The sequence below is a fragment of the Semicossyphus pulcher genome, unplaced genomic scaffold, assembly GCF_022749685.1.
Source record: "Semicossyphus pulcher isolate SPU_LCO1_2020_fin unplaced genomic scaffold, fSemPul1.0.p SCAF_2, whole genome shotgun sequence".
NCBI classification, from domain to species: Eukaryota; Metazoa; Chordata; class Actinopteri; order Labriformes; family Labridae; genus Semicossyphus; species Semicossyphus pulcher.
This window is the reverse complement of record NW_027211693.1, coordinates 8,653,648-8,670,591: the sequence shown is the minus strand read 5'-3', so window position 1 is coordinate 8,670,591 and position 16,944 is coordinate 8,653,648. Positions and strand designations below refer to the sequence as shown.

General features: G+C 40.1%; 1 protein-coding gene across 1 annotated transcript in view; it reads left to right on the top strand.

The window, feature by feature from the left end:
- Positions 1-2,734: 2,734 nt before the first annotated feature.
- Positions 2,735-16,944, top strand: part of prom1a (prominin 1a) — a 41,418-nt gene continuing 27,208 nt past the window's right edge. The window contains exons 1-3 of the mRNA XM_069670256.1: positions 2,735-2,771; positions 4,635-4,693; positions 9,716-9,921. Of these exons, the coding sequence (XP_069526357.1) occupies positions 2,735-2,771; positions 4,635-4,693; positions 9,716-9,921 (302 nt within the window). The remainder of the gene's footprint in view (positions 2,772-4,634; positions 4,694-9,715; positions 9,922-16,944) is intronic.

The following is a 16,944-nucleotide window of genomic DNA, read 5'->3' as shown; positions in this document are numbered from 1 at the left end:
GCATTTAATTGACAAGTCCGGGTTTGCAAAAACGCCGTAATGCCAGTTATTACGCCAGCTATGCTTTTTACAATGTACCAAACAATGCTGCCATTCTGGAAGCAAACAAGTGACTAATACAACATCATCGACTTCCTGTGTGACATATCCCATACGCCTCGGGCAGAGACATTGCTGTCTAAACATAAAAAGTGGTCCTTTACTGTTTATTATATGGCAGCTAATATTGTTCTCTTATGAGCTCTGGGACCTTGTTGTATTCTCAACTCATTTTCAGTTGCTTTAGGTTGGCTGCTAACTTCTTCTTCTTCTTCTTCTTTGAGTTAACTTACTGCTGGTGGGTGGAACACATAACACGTCCTCAAATTGTCAGAGCCTGCTCTGGCCTTCCAGCTCTCCCATTTGCATTGATGTGGAGCCTGCTCTGCAGAATGAATGAGCAACATCCCTGCTTTAAACAGCCTTTTTAGAAGGGCTACAGTTTATAAGCATTCTAAAATACATACATGTGTATAAGGATGAAGGTGGGGCAGGGGTTAGCGCCACCGTCGACAGCTTGAAGGTTCCCAGTTCGGACGAAGGGGGCCTTTCTGTGTGGAGGTTGCATGTTCTCACTGTGCATGCGTGGGTTCCTTCTGGGTTAGGGTTGGGTATCATTTGGATTATAACGATTCAGATTCTGCTTATCGATTCCGGTTCTTAACGGTTTTTCGATTTCAATTTAAAGGGCAGGGTCAAAACAGGTCACATGATTATTTCTAAAGGGCCTTACACAGGGTCCGCAGCAACACTTCAAAAGTAGCCCAATTCCGCTGGAAAACCATGGACCTGGCAACCCGGGCCTTGCATCCTGCATTTCTTTTTACTATATATAATATTTTCAAGACTGTTGTTTAACCCAACATGATTCTGAAATTAAGTTCTTGTTGGTCAATTTCATTATGCATCCTAATAAGACTTTAAAACACATCATACTATAATACAAACAACTGTGATGCAGACTAGCAGCACAGAGAGGGGGAGAGCTGCTGCACAGGCACTCAGAGGGACGGAGAGAGGGAGGGGGTGAGTTCGGAGTGAAGCGATAACGTGATATGAAACTTTGTTTGATTATGAAGCCTGATACTCCTCCACAGCTCGGTGTTTAACAGTGAAATATATGAACTACACAGCATGTGGACATATGACAGCGTGTCGAGACGGAGTGTATACTTTATAGTAACTGTGCGCAGAAATAAGGACAGAGTCAGGAGCAGAGCATGAGAGACGCACACAGATCTGTGTCCTCACTGTGCTGCATGATTACAGTATTGCCACCGTCTCTCCCTCTCTCGTTAGTTAAAAACGTAGATACAGTCTCCTTACTGAATAAATACAGATACTATCTGCCAATGAGCGGTGCTTCGCACCCGCCCTGCAACAACTCTGCCCAAGGGAAATTTGTTTAGGAATCGATAAGCAGCATCGAAATTAAACTTTCTTAATGATTCCGTCAGAATCAGAATTTTGGAATTCTCGATGCCCAACCCTACTCTGGGTGCTCCGGCTTCCTCCCACAGTCCAAAGACATGCTCGTTAGGTTCATTGGTGACTCTAAATTGCCCGTAGGTGTGAGAGTGAGCATGAAAGATTGTCTGTCTCTGTGTGTCAGCCCTGTGATTGACTGGAAACCAGTCCAGGGTGCAGCCCTGGGATAGGCTCCAGCACCCCCACGACCCTGCACAGGATAAGCAGTATAGATAACAGATGGATGGATGGAAAGTTGTAGTATTTTTTCCAAAAAGTGAATAAAAGAAATTTGCTATTGATCTGTCTTTTGTGCTTTAATTTCTGAAGCTGCTATCTTCCACCAAAAGAAGATATTAGCTCATATTTTGGCAGATTATTGCAATGTTTAGGCCTAAAAGTTCATTGTGCTGCTGTAGATGTTTATCAATGTAACAGTATCTTTTAGTACAAAAGGAGTTTACACACCTTTATCACAAGGCTTCTTTGAAAGGCACACAAAGGGCCACAAGTACGAGCAAAAATGATCGCTTGGCTGAGCTCGCTCTGCTTTACTTTTCTCTGAAAGCAGGGATCATTTTACACCTCATAAGAACCACACAATAGTGACTGATGACAGCCATCCGGGATTGAAAAACTAATCTAGAGACTTTTGTGTCCCAAACTTGGTGGGAAAACCGTTGCAGGAAATGTGTATCACAAAACAGTTCACTGAATGTTAGAATAATAAAACTGCCCTTAAGCAAGGCACTTGAGCTGCACCTGCTTTAGCTCTGTAACAGCTGATCCTAGCCTGTGGCTGCCAGGCAGGTCAAATGAAAGATAGACTGAGTGTGAAGTAAAACAGGCTCTCAGTCAAATAATCCGGCATTAATAAAGGTTAAAATAAAGGCAATTAGACACAACTGCTTTAATAGATAAGCTCCTCTTTCCCTAACAGCCGTAATAATTAGGTGAAATATAAGCCAGGAGCCCCCTCGTAGTAATACAAAACTCATTCTTTGAATAATATTGCAGGATCACGAGTCTGCTTTGTGGTTAGTTAAAACTACTCATGTCAACAGTTGATCTGTGGGGTACATTGTTCTTCCTTCAGAATAAAGGAAACAGTGTGGAAAAGCCCCTGTGTCGTGTGCATCTTATTTTTGGAAACAAACTGCCTTTAAGAAGATGTGCTGTCGCTGTCATCATTATATAAGACACAAGCAGCGCCGCTGCAGGTGTGGATATGAAAGAGAACAGAGACGTACAGTCTTTGATCAGAGGTAGAATTGTTGGGTTGTTTGGGAGGTCGACTTGTCTGCTTTAATGTAATCAAACTGGTGGCAAAACAATATAAGCGTCGTAATTTAGTTTTAACTATCCTAGTTGAACAGCTGTTACTTGTCCTTGATGTGTCGGCTGCTTTACACAGCTTGTGCAAAGTGTGGAGCACATCCAAGGACAATTTACATGACATGAACACAAACACGTGCCAGTTCACTGTCCACATCAACTGCTGCTTCTTGAAGTGTTTTTTACCATGCAAGAGTTACTGATTAAATTACTGGGTTGCAGTATGGCTCTTTTAATGTCCTTATGACTGAAGGTCACAAATGTCCGAGTACTACAGCTAAACAATGAACTTAAAGTAATAGTCTCCAAGATTTCCATGTAAATAAATGTCTGTTAAGTCACTATCTATCGCCTTATGAGGTTACACAATGGTGATAGAGCCTATGGCCCTCTGATGAAAGCCTCTGCAGTATAAAATCACAAGCGGCGCCCAGTTAGTGACACGTCTTCCATCACCCAACAGTGGTTGGTCTGCCAGAGAGGGTAGGCGGAGCTAAGCGGCTGCTTTTCGGGTCTCTACAAGTGTTGCAAGTAAACAGTAGCCAACCGTGGGCGTCACACATTCGACACTGTCTGTATATGTGGGAAGTGTGCTCCCGCAATTAGCGTTTATCACCACAAGTGCCGCCATCAAGATCGAAAGTGAGATCTTTGAGATCACAACTTTAAACTTGTAAAACACTTTAGTTAAAAAAGGGGCAATAAAGCAACTGAGTCTTCTGGTGCTAGCACTGGAAGGACCCATTTGATGCCATTAGTTTGTGTTTACATACGTCCACAGTCGGTCAACCTGCCTCACTATATCCATTATGCACAGAACAGCTGGTTTGCCACAGAGAAGTAATAGAATCTTTCGATTTGACGTGTATCATCGCTTCCAGTCTGTCTGCTTCTTCACTGTCACAGTACAGATGTGTCTGTCGGTTGTTGTGACAGAAAGAATGTAATTCAGAGCCACAAAACATAAGATAATTTGAAAGGCTTTTCTCATTATAATCAGGAATAAAATATAGGTTTTCTACCACTGAGTGGATCCAAAAGTGTTTAAAAAAGATGATATGAGCTGGTCATTTATCTAAACCTAAACCTATAACAGTGCAACCTTTCTTAAGGGTATGTCTGCATCTGTTATAAGGTTCTTTATCTCCCAACCTGTTTGTATGCAATTAGCTTTTTTCTAATTAAATCATTTTTCTGCAGCAGCCAGTGCTTTTACTCATATATTGTTTTAAGAATTACATTCATGACTGAAGAAAGCACCTGAGGTCTTTTCCCCTCAGAATCCCAGTTTCCCTAAATAGAGTTTGACTCAAGAAGTAACCAGAATGCCAACAAGACAAACAGGATCCTAACACGATGTCAGTCCATAAATAAATAAATAACAGTTCCTCATGCTGTCAGTCTGTCCCGGTCTAAACCCAGAGGGGAGAGAAGGGGATGAAGGGACACTGCAGTGTCAGAGATTGGCTCTGGATTTCCTGACACCATCTTGTCAAATATGTCAACGTGATGCTCCAGCTTGACAGCAATAATTTATCACATTAACTTCATACTGTGTTTTTTTGCTGCAGGGTGAGGAATGTTTCCACACCAAGATCATAGCATCAAACTTAAAATTAAGATGAAAATGAAGCCATAAGATTTGGGCTCCCCATAAAGCAGTCAGGGCAAAATGTTTCTTTTCCATTTTCAAGTTAATAATCCACAGAAGCTATGTGTACCGTAGCATCGATGCCCCAGAGCTTAGCTTCGGTTTACACGTCATGGTGTTTGTTTTCTCTGTTTTGTTGCAGATCTTATTGTCAGACTGGCAAAGGACAAGTTTGGAGCCATTCAGACTGAATACCAAAAGGTAAACTTTTGTTGTGTTGATTGTTTTGTTGTGCCCATTACTTCACCTTATTGCATGTTTCTCTGATTGGATGCAGCAATCTATAATCTAAATTAGATAAAGAAATTACCATTGAGATACTCTGTAGTCCATGAAGCAAGATGTTAACAGCTTTTACAAGCCAAGGCAAGGCCATCTTTTTACTGGAACCCCAGGATAAAATGGTAATTGCTTCTGGCACAACCTGTGAATTTAAAGAGAGATACATCATTTGAGCTTTTAAGAGGAACAACTTTGAAAACCAAAGACGTTTTAGCTCTTTGACAGTCTCTCAGATCCAAAGAAAATACAGTCAAAGTTCACTCTGTACCCTCCTCTCAATTATGGGAGAGTGTGCTGTCTGTGTGCGGTGTTACAATATGCAGCTATGTGGATATGCATGCCAGTTTTCAATTCTTTGATTTCTCTTTGTGTTATTCTGTTTCATCCACATGTTTTTTGTTCTGTGGCTTTGCTCTTTCTTTGATGCTGCGTTGCCTTTGTCTTCTGCATGCCCTCTTCATCTGATCTGCTCTGGCCTCCCTCAGCCAGAGAACATAGTGCTGACCCTTCAGGTAAAGTCTGCGCACTGGACGTAACTGTGCACCCCATCCCCTGTCTCATCACGCTCCTCTGTGCCTGAGTCACAAGGGCTGCACAATTCTAGCTCAAATTATAACCTTTGTTACACTTCAGTTGATATATAACTTACAGTTGTGCAGCCCTATGACTCTCACCCAACCATCCCATTCATTGTAGCTCTTGTCTTTGAGATATAACCTTATTAAGATATTCATGGAGGAGCAACAATGCTGACTGGATCATCAAGTAGAAGTTTAAGAGCTCTGGGACGACGTTTTACAGACCAGTGTCATGGCCAAGACTCTCCTACTTTTCCCCTCTTTGTGAAATAGCACCATTTGTTTTCCTGCTTGGCTGCTGAGGCCCAGTAAGGAGACGAGTATGTAACCCAAACCAGAATGTTCCCGTCAAAGCCATATCAAACCCAAGGGGAATACCAACATGGGTTTGGCAAGTTGTATTTAAAAGTCTTATCCTGTACTACTGAATTGTAGTCAAAATAAATCAGTATTAAAGCAGCAGCTATGAAAAACATCTCCTTAAATGTACCTGATTATTATCACTGGGTTGCCACACAGATGAAAAGAACTTATGATAAAGCAGTGATGTTAAATAAATGAAAACCCACATATAAACATGAATGTTTAGATAGAGCAGCTTTCAAACTGCTGGTCAGCAGTCTAATTCGCTTCTCAGCAGTATTTGCTCTGATATCCAACCAAACCACAGCAAGGATGAGTGACACATGAATAAACACATACACACTTGATCTTTTGCGTGCTGACATTTGCAGAACTCTTTTGCCACTGTAAATCTCCCCTCACTGACCTGGACCAACTGACACACATTTTGCAGCGCTGCCACAGCTTCAGAGAGCGTCATACAAACGTCGTCCTCCAAAGAGCTTCAAAAATGTCCCTCATGAAATAACCAAAACAAAGCATCTCCATGTCCTGATACCCCTACTGAGTAATAAGAAGGAGATAATCAGCTAACTGGTCTCTTGAAATACGTGCGTACAAGTACAATACCTTAAACACACTCCAACAACCAATATTTGAAAAATTGCACAATTTTCTTTGCTTCAATCAGGACAAATCAATTTCTCTGTGTTGTAAAAAAGGCTTTGTACGTATATTAGATCCTTGATTGTGGCTAGTTTGTCCAAGTTAAAAAGAAACTTTTTTAGCAGATAAAAAAGGATGGACTCACTGAGGTCCAATAAGGCCAAATGTTATTACAGCTATCTAATGTCATTTAAACTGCAGCTGTCACTTTGAATCTACTGCCCAATGGATGCAAAGCAGACAAATTATGCCCTAAAAGAACGTTTCAACTAGAACTAAAGCAAATAACTATGTAGAGTGTAGACTGCTTCTCTTACTGATGGTTGGCTAATCAGTGAATTTCCTTGTGTTATTTTTGTTTAATGAAAGCTTCCACACAGTTGATTTTAAATGGTCCTGCTGAGATCAAATCATTGGTAATGTTTGTATATTTTCAGAACTAAAATTTTAACTTCTGCTACATAAATACACTTGTCAATGTGAATATGACGTTTCTCCCAAGGATCCAAAATTATGTCCGATCTAATTAACTGTCGAGCAACGGTAGGCATAATAATGAATGAAAATAGAAGCATAAATAACACAAGGAAACGTTAATTCATTCTATAACTCCAACACTTAGCTTCCAGACGATGAGCAGTTTATGGTAACAGCATCTTGTTTCATGACACTTGGTGCCTCGTGGCTGCCTTGATTAAATCTGATTAAAGTTAGAGAATCGTCGTCTTCACCGCTCAGACACGCTGCCACCTCATCACCCAGTTTGTTCTGATTGGAAGGTCACCTCCTTCTTTTGGGCACTTGCCAAGACAAAGCAATAGTTTAAAAATAGTCCACGCTGCAGGCCCAAGTGTGGTGGGGGGAAAAAAATAAAACATTTTTGACCTTTTTTTTTGGAAAAGATTCACCCAATAACAAGTTAAGCCCAGAAGCAGAATGACAATGCAAGCGTTCAGATTTGCACAATGTCCTCGACAACTGGGCCAACATTGGTGTTTTTAGGAGACACGGGGCCAAATTCACTCACACATGCCCAGTGCCTCTTTTTTTCTTTTAGCCTCACTACATCTTCAAAACTCTCTTGTTCTTTCTTTTTATCCGTTTCCACGCACCCTGAAATCATCCATTTTTTTTACCCCTGGAGGTCAGAAAGAGTGTTCTTGGCCGTCTCTTTCTTCCTACACTTTGTAAAGTTTGGTTCAAAAACAGCAAGGAGGTCTTAAAGGTCGGATTATACCCACAGCCGGAGATTTCTGAGTTTGCACAGAGATTTGGGAATGGATCAGACAAGAATTCTCCTCTCTGACAGGTTCAGAAGCCACTTCTTTTCGCCCTGCATGTTAAAAAGCGAAAGCCGCAGGGCCCTGGAGAAGGCAGGGTCATTGACTTATGAGGGCGATTAAGATTAGTGCGAATCAGCTGGGAGAGCAGTCCGTCCATTCAGGAGCAGTGATAGCAGCCCTGCTTTGATCCTTTCATAACGAGAAGCTATTCAACATTATTGTGACAAGTTACATACGGTGTGGGAATTACCAATCCCCTTTTCAATTTTGCCAATTTCCCAAGCCTGTGCTGAGCACGGTTTAGATGGAGGCAGATTAACTGGGAGCACTGTGGTACATGACAAGAGGAGGTGGAAGCTCTTCTGAGAACCTGCCATCAGCAGCAATTTAACTCAGGCAATCTATGAGGGAGAATTTGTAAGAAACGATGTTGAGTCACCTTGAATATTTATAATTTTCAATCGAAATCCAGGATTTGAGTCATCTGAAGAGGGATGTGAAGATTTCACAGTTGACTTTTCAGAGAGGAAGCAAAAACCTAATTTATACAGTGCAAGCAAAGTAAAAATAGAACCATTAAATAGGCTTCTTTTCATATGAAATGTATATATACAACAGTCAGTATTGCTCCTTTCACTCCTGTGTTAACCTACTCAGTCCATACATTTTAATCTCAATGGTCCTCAACACATTTCACTAGTTCTTTGACCTCACTACACACCTATTAACTGTTAGTTAACTGTTTAATAGCTGACCTATTAACCTCCAGTCTTCACAATTAATCTCGTAACAGCCTAACTATTCACTGCAAATACTGTTTATCAGTTTAACAGATTTATTTTTTGTTGAGCCCCGGCTTTTTTTTTTTAAGCTCAAAGGTGTACACAGTCAATTCTATTTTTTTGGCTACACCTGGCTAAATCTAATACAGCTGGTGCACAACAAATTCTCTGTTCATGAACTTCATTGTGTTCTGCATTGGTTAAAGGATTTTGAGTCAATAGTTAATTTACAGGCTGTAGTCTATGATAAATGGTATTGCATTGCACTCAGAACTCTTCTAGTTATAAAATCTACGGCTGTTATTTTACACTGGATAAGTTTTAACTCAATTTACCAATGAACTAGCTGTAACCTCCTAAAATTGGCCATGCAATACAGTTTCAGCCTTACAGCTGAAGGTGAAGTTTTCACCCACAAAATCTCATTAAAATCCTATTTTGAGCCAAGTGACAGAAATCTGCCAACGCCAACAGAATTTTAGCAGCATTTTGTAGTGACTTACATACAAAATGAAACTTGTAGATTGAGACACCTTGTGATCCTTATTTCTAGCAAAATCTGGATTTTATGAGTCAAACTTTTCTAGTAGTCTAAAGATTTCTGCAGTGCACTTAATGCCTTGTAGTCCATTCCTATTGAAGCAGGATTTCCATCAGATATGCCATCTTTCCCTTCATTAGAAGGGGGAAAATGCACTGCAGGGCTACATGGATGGCTTTGAGTCCTTTGAGTATTTTCCCATCATCCTCCATGTGTTGTAATCCTCATATCCTCTCTGCATATTGCAGTTGCCTCAACCTGTTTGCTGTGTAGTACTATGTAGTACTCCCTCTGATTTAAAGAGAGAATCTTGGCATTATGTTGTGTTATAACGGAGTTAAGAATCAATTATTGAATTGGCTTGTGGTCTTTAAGAATTAGAAACAAAGCATTGAGTGGTGTTATGCAATGTGGTTATTGTTTATCCATGAATCCCTCATGGACAAAGAGTAGAGAGAGAATTTCCATCTGTGAGATCCTAACAGATATTTTTAGATGTGTTGCTCATTTTATCCTCTGCCTCCTTGTGTGTGTCCTCCCTTTTCTTCTTGTACCCCACTTTTAATCTATCCTTTTTTCTCTCCCTGACTCCAAACTCATCAATCCTATCTTGTTTGTCTCTCAACAACCCCTGTCCCATTTTCCCTTCTTGTTGTTTTCATTACCACCTCTGATCCCCCTTTTCTCTCTTTATCTCATCCCCTGTTAACATCTCATCTCTCCTTTCATTCCTCCCCCGCTGACCCCAGGCCATCTACTACGAAATAGGCTTCCTAGTATGTGCGGCTGTGGGCCTGCTGTTCGCAGTTCTGATGCCGATAGCCGGCCTCTTCTTCTGCATGTGCCGCTGCTGTGACAACTGTGGCGGGGAGATGCACCAACGACAGAGGAAGAACGCAGACTGCCGGCGTGGCCTGCTGGGAACGCTGCTCTTCTCCACCTCGCTGGTCATCACGTGAGTGTGACACATCCGCACACCAAATGACACAGACTGGGGAGTGTACACAGATATCAGCTTGCATGCAGATGTGTATTTCCTGGTGCAAACACTGTGTGCACACTTGTACATGCGTGCAAACAAACACAGGAATTGTACTGTTTTACTGTGTTGTACTCACGCAGACTTGTACACACATTTAGCAAAAACACTGTACACACATACACCCCTGGTCATCTCGTGCGTCTGTTTCACACACAAACACACACACGGTCATCAGCCTTCCCCATCCCCCATGCTGTTTGCTATATATAGTAAAGTCCTACTGTGGATACTAGTGGCAACATCCTTCATACTGTTCAGTCTAAGCCCTGTCATTATAATCAGTGGCCGATTCATACTGTTTCATCTACTGTGAATACATTAAGTCAACGTGACTCTATGATACTAAGATTTCACAGATACACAATATATCTTTGAATTTGATTATTCTACTCTACACAGTATCATATGTTCTAATGACAGGCATCTTCACTTTAATCCACACCGTATTATTCTTCTCTGCTTTCTTGTATACAAATTATAACTTCTGAATCTGAAGCTGACTGTATCCAGGGAAAAGCAGCGAGTCTATTAATTGAATTAATTCCTCAATTGCAAATGTTCCAGATTTCAGTAGTTGTGACTCATTGTTGTAATACTGAAATAAAATAGGAGCAAGCATCAAATGAGAAAAGGTTTGGAATAGGCCTGCAGCAATGTGCGATAACTAGCTCAAAGTTGTGACTTGCTATGATAATCAAATGTTAAAATGTGCATGTGATCTGTAACTGAAGTTCCTGTCTTTCGGCATGTTTTACACAGTTACACATCGTCTCTGTAACAAGTGCTGTTCTTTCACAATGACGAGGAAAATGCGATTGATTGTGCAGCCTAGTAAGGAATATTTGAAATTATAATACATTGGGAAATAACTACAGTAGGACAAGGTTGATTATGTACACTGGTACAATGTTTGGAAAATGTTTCATTAAAAAACGCAGCCTCAGGCCAGTTAAAATCATTCAAAGATTAGAAACTGTATAACTGTGAAAAGGTCATGACTTTGTTGAACTTTCAGTCCTAATTTGAGTTTTTATAAAGACTACTTAGTATGGTCTCCATATCTTGTTGAACTTTTCTCCAGCGTTGGCTCTATCATAAATAATAGATGCCTCCCAAACCTTCAGTGTTTTTATTTTAAAATTCCCTCTTTTTGTTGCTATTCCTCCACTGCAGCTTTTCAGTGACACACAAAGAGGTGGTAATTTTATGCTGAAAAGACAGTTACTTTAGAATATACTCACTTGATTTGTCTAGCTCAGAGTGCCGAAGCTTTATATTAACTTCAGATGAGCTAAAAAATATATTTCTGCACAGAACTAGGACTGTAGATTTTCTTTCCCATCACTTACTTTGAAAGTGCAATAAAAAGGGATCTCTTAATGGCTAATTTGCATTGAAGGGGATGGTGACAGTATCCTTTAGAGGGCTTCTGGGACGTAGTATTATAAAATCTATGAAAGTTTCAAAATAAGAGTGGGGTCAAGTAATGTAGAAAAATAGGACGGAGTGGCTGTAAAAGGCTCGAAGTAAATCTTTTAGTGTACTTTGTACTTCCTCTATATGAGCCTATTACATCATCGGGCTGTCCTGCACCTCGCTGAAACTCATCTCTCAGAAAATGGACCACCGGAAACTCAATCCTCTCTGTTTTGTAGTCTCAGCGGTAGAAGAAACAGTAGCCGCTGGGGATGCAGCCACAGAACAAAAGGCTTAGGAGAGCTGCGGTTGCCTCTTGTGCTAGACTGAAGGCATCCAGGAGTGTACTTAGTTTGATGTTCTTTGACTTTCTGTCTTTGTTGGAACGAAGCCCGGTTATTAGAAATTCCAAAGCAATATCCAAGGAGCCCAGACGCCAGAGTCTGAGAGCATCCTCCGAGCTCTTATTAAATCTCCCCAGCTACCAGGCAGAGACGCTGCAGAGGCTCTAATGAAGCAATTACAGTCAGGAGAGGGATGAGTACCGAGCCCAGGCCCGGACTCCTTTTACTGCCACTAGGAAGCTGACAGCCAGGAACAGAGGAGTGGCAGGGGTGATATTTATTTTCAAAGAAGTGTGAAAATTGGATTAAGAGGGGTACAAGACACCCGGGTAAGGGTGAAGACAAGGAAATGGCAGGGGATGAGATAGGAGATTAAATATGCCAGAAAATAAATACATATAAACACCTTATTTACCAAGACAGGAAATAGGGCTGGGCGATATGGCCAAAATCCTATATCACGATAGATATCTTGTTTTCTGGTAATTTAACAAATAATTAATCTATATGAAATAACCACATGGCAAAGCCTATTTTTGGATAATCCTGTGTGAATTAAATACTTGACAAGTACTGAGTTTCTGTTTTCGCTTGGGCTGAGCCAGAGTCCTTTTTATGCACGTTAATGTCCATGTTAATAAACAGCGCCTCCCTCTATGGTTCGCTCCAGGTTCACTCCCACGTGCAAGGATCTGAATGTAAAGCGTTGTCAAAATGACGTAAAAATTGGCTTACAGCAGTTCAGCTATATTGTCATATTGCCCAGCCCTAACAGGAAATGCTGTGAATTCTGTGATAGAAGAAAGCAACATATTAACAAACTGTTACTCTGCAAGGTAATCCAGGAGTTACTTGTTTAACATTATTCTGACAACAAATCTTTTCGAACCTACTAAACAGTTGACTACGTGAAGTGCCAGTGAAATCTGTAAAATATGTGTTTGCTAACACAGGGTTTAGATTAGTACATGAATTATACATGACATTTACAACCTACAAACACCTAGGACGAATTAACTTCTAACTCCTAAACATTTATTCCATAAGACTATACGTTGGTAAAATAAACTACAATAAAAAAAGAGATATAGCAAGTTGAAAGAATAGTGCAATTATTGTTTAATTTGTTGTAGTTTCTGTGTAGGTTTTCTATTCAGCCATTGCCGCAATTGCTGCCCATGCTAACTCGTAGGTTTGTTTATTTCTTCCTCACGCAATGAAATGAAAAAGAAAACTTAATGCTCTTTTTAAAATACACCTTCTGTACAAGGGCTTTGTAGGGACTGAGGGAAGGACTGAATTTTAATTTATAATATGAGTGAATGTTAAGAGTTAGATCAGGTGCGCATGCCAGCTGATTTCCGCTTTCTTGGCTGTCTAATTTTTGACGAAAACACCTGCTGTATGGACTTATACAGTATATTATATGGAATGCTTATATGGTCAAAACAGTGTGTTTATTTTTGTATGAAAACACTTCTTTTAGTCTAACTGACACAATGGAAGTATATATGTATAGATAGCCCTCTGACAGAGATGCACTTAAAATTACACTCCACTTAAAATACAAATGAAATGACAAAAATGGATCAAGAAGATGACTCCTGACTTTTACAATCTTTTCGTGCATCATCTGGTTTCTCCAAATATCTGACAACCAGTGAAGACTGAAGCTGGTTTAATCCCAGTGGTGATTGAGAAAAAGATAAATATTTACTGTGACCTGTGTTCACAACTCGCAGGTGAAGCAGCATACCAATGCAGCATCTTATTGATTGTACCATGGATGGTAACATAGTGCCACTGAAAGTTTTATTTAACTATTTTACATAGGATGGTTTTATCAGAGCAGGACAAGACTGACTGAAACAAAACGAAACAATAAAATGTATCAAATATTTGGGAATATGTGAAATAAACTGTACAGAGTACAATCCAAAGACTTTTCACTCTTGCATCACACATTACTCTGTTGTTGGCAGGGTCAAATCACAGAGTAGCCTCCAAAGAGCTGTGGTTGTAAACGTGATTGAGTGATGTTTACTGGGTTGGAGTAGTGCTGAAGGGGGTTGGGCTTTGATTCACACAGATGCCAGTCAGGCTCAAACTCACACACTCATGCTCAAATGCTCCGGCTATAACACAGGCGGGCTTGTTGTCGTTGGTTGATCAAATCTACAGCATAGAGCAGATGTGCAGTTCAGTGCATAGTTGATTCTATATCTCATTATTTTCTATTTGAATGTTGGGTATTTGAGGCGGAAAATTTGGCTTAGCTCTGTTTGGATAAATCTCACGAGAACATTTCGTAGATTCAATCATGACATTTACATAAACACTGATTATTTCACCAGAACCAGATTAATGCAATGCTCTGATTAGTGTCTTATTTTACCTTTTCACCAGGTTAAATCAGGTGAATCAATCTTGAAATCTAAATGAGCATAAACTGATTAACAGATTTTTAAATGACAGTACTATTCCATGTAATCACATTAGCCTGATTTCTTTTAGAGCTATCAATCTCGGCATGTCACATAAAGGTGAGAGAAGCAGAAGTGTTTCTGTACACAGCTAGAAACATGTCAGCAGTGGTGGTGAAATGTATTAGCATTACAGATTAGATTCCTCCCCACAAAGAGCCATTTAGAGTGAGATGAATTTGAATGGTTATAATGTTATTGGTAATCATGCAGTAATAATGAACATCAGCAGCCTTGTTATGATTATGTTTCATCTGATAAAGCCAGAATTACTGAACCGTAGCTGAACCCGAACTTGAGTAACCCAACATACCCAAACGTTTTAATGATTTTATTCTGCATTTTATTGGGTAATTAACTTGGCGTCTGTATCCACATGAATATATCTGGGTTCCTGCTGGGTCATGAGCTACGGTCTCCCCCTTTTGTTTCCTGTTAGGAAGCTTGGAGGTTGACAAGATCCTCTTATTCCACGCTGTCGGACAGAATAACTTCTGTATCTGCTTGTTTAAGTTTCTTGTTTAAACTTTTCCACACTGATAATGTTTTGACTGAAAGTTGAACCTTGGTGCTATGTTGAGAAGCATTTGGTGTTTCCATCAGTTTTGAGCATTGTAATCAGCGATGAGTCATTAATGGAGGGTGTTGAACAACGGAAAACTGAATTAAACCGATGAAGGAGGTTGGCAGGTTGCGTTCCAACTAGGAAGCTTTTGTTCTATTATTGAATATAATTGTTTCTATCCAAAAAACAAGCACAGACCAAATACTAATGATTAGTAGACATGGAAGAGTTATACATGCAAGATAATTGGTATGTAAAATGTTTGTATTTGTAGACTTATAGCTTAACTTTACACAAGTTTAAAGGAAAGTCTATGCAGATTCAGTAAATAAGTTTAGATATTGTCATTCAGATTTACACATATATATATTCGTTTATATGAATATGACAAGTCCTTTTATGTCATCACGGTTTGCATGGTTCAGGTCAAGGAGAACCTGCAAGCATTAGGTTTCCGCTACAGTTACCAGGATGGAAAAAGGAGTACAGGAAATGTCCCAACTCACGACCCTGTGTGTTTAATGTCTGCGCTGTTCCATCAAATGGAAATAATTTAAATCCTCATGAATCATTTACACAAATGTTTACATTTTATCAAAAACTCACCTTTACATATTTATTATGTTTACAGTTTTGAATCTCCACTATCCTTGATTTCCCTCATCTGAACAATGTCTGCCTTCACAGCACGAGTTTGAACATGTGGTCACCAGTGCTGTGGTCGTTTTGAAGCACAGCAGCTTGTCAACTATTCTCAATGGTTACATCCCTTACATCCCTCTCAACAACAGCCCACGTGTGTTTGTTTATCAACGTACCATGTCTTAGCTCATGCATAAGTGTGTGTACTGCGTAGTTACACAGCACGTTGCATAATGCCTGCCAACCATTGAAAGGCCACACAATAGCTTATTAAAAGAACAGCGTGAGCTATTTCAGTCGCTCCTAATCAGCTCTGAATTCACATAACCCTGCATGGATTTGTAATGATAGAAAGACAGATACAAGATCGTTCCTTCTGTTCCGGCCAAGTGGAAGACCCCTGCTTCATGCTGTTACCCAGCATGCATTTCAGCAGTCTATTTCAGTCCCTGGGTGTCCAACACTATTAACACAAAAGATCTCAACATTATGGGCTTAGTAATTCATGCTTATCATATTGGGTCTAATTAATGTTAATGTAGGCAACAGTGACTGAACATTCAGCTCCCTTCACTTCTAATCTCAGTCAGTCAGTTCAGATTCGTGGAGTTTGTCCTCATATCATTTCCATCTGCGATATCTTAAAGGGCTGACCTTAGTGGTCAGAGACGTCTACCACCACATCACTGATTGTTTTGTGGCCGGTGCTCTTTCTCTCCCAAAGCCACAGAATTCAGTTACAATCAAATGGAGGTATAAATGCTCAGGAACAGATCTGAAAATTGTGCAAAAAAGTAAAAACAAAAAAAGGGGTATGCTGGAGGTTCACCTCTCGATTTTACTGAGTACAAAAATGCCGGATGTAAACACACCGGAGGCAGCTAGAATGCTCATTTGCATCCATAGTCCCAATGTCAACGCCCTGCTGAGTGACCAAAACACAGCCAATCGATTGTAATGGTGGCAATTTTGTAAAAGTAAAAACATGGAAAACACAGCCAGAATGGCCAAGAGCCGTCTCACAGTGGATTGCACAACATTCAGGTTTTGCAGATTTAAAGCACATGTTTACAAAAAGCAAAGGAGAAGAGAAGCAATATGATGCTATACTGTCAAAGGGACTGTGTAGCATTTTCAAAATGAATGTCATAAAGATGACAAGACTTTTGTTTACCTGTCAACAGAAGACAAACATATCTTTTGAACTCCCTATTTTCTGGTGTCAATATGCCTTCTGGTTGTGTTTGCCAAAGCTGTTTCTGCCTTTAACTATATATAAGTGAATATACATGTCCATAAAGTCTCATTTTTGATCACATTTCAGTGATTTCAGTACATTTCATTTCCAAAGACCATTCAAGCACATAGATTTTTTTTTTTATTAAGATGGCCTTTCTCTTTTCCAAGACTTTTATTCTAGCCTCCTCATATTCCAGCTTTACCCGTATAGAGGTGGTAGAGGGGTGAGTGGTTTGTCACGTCATTA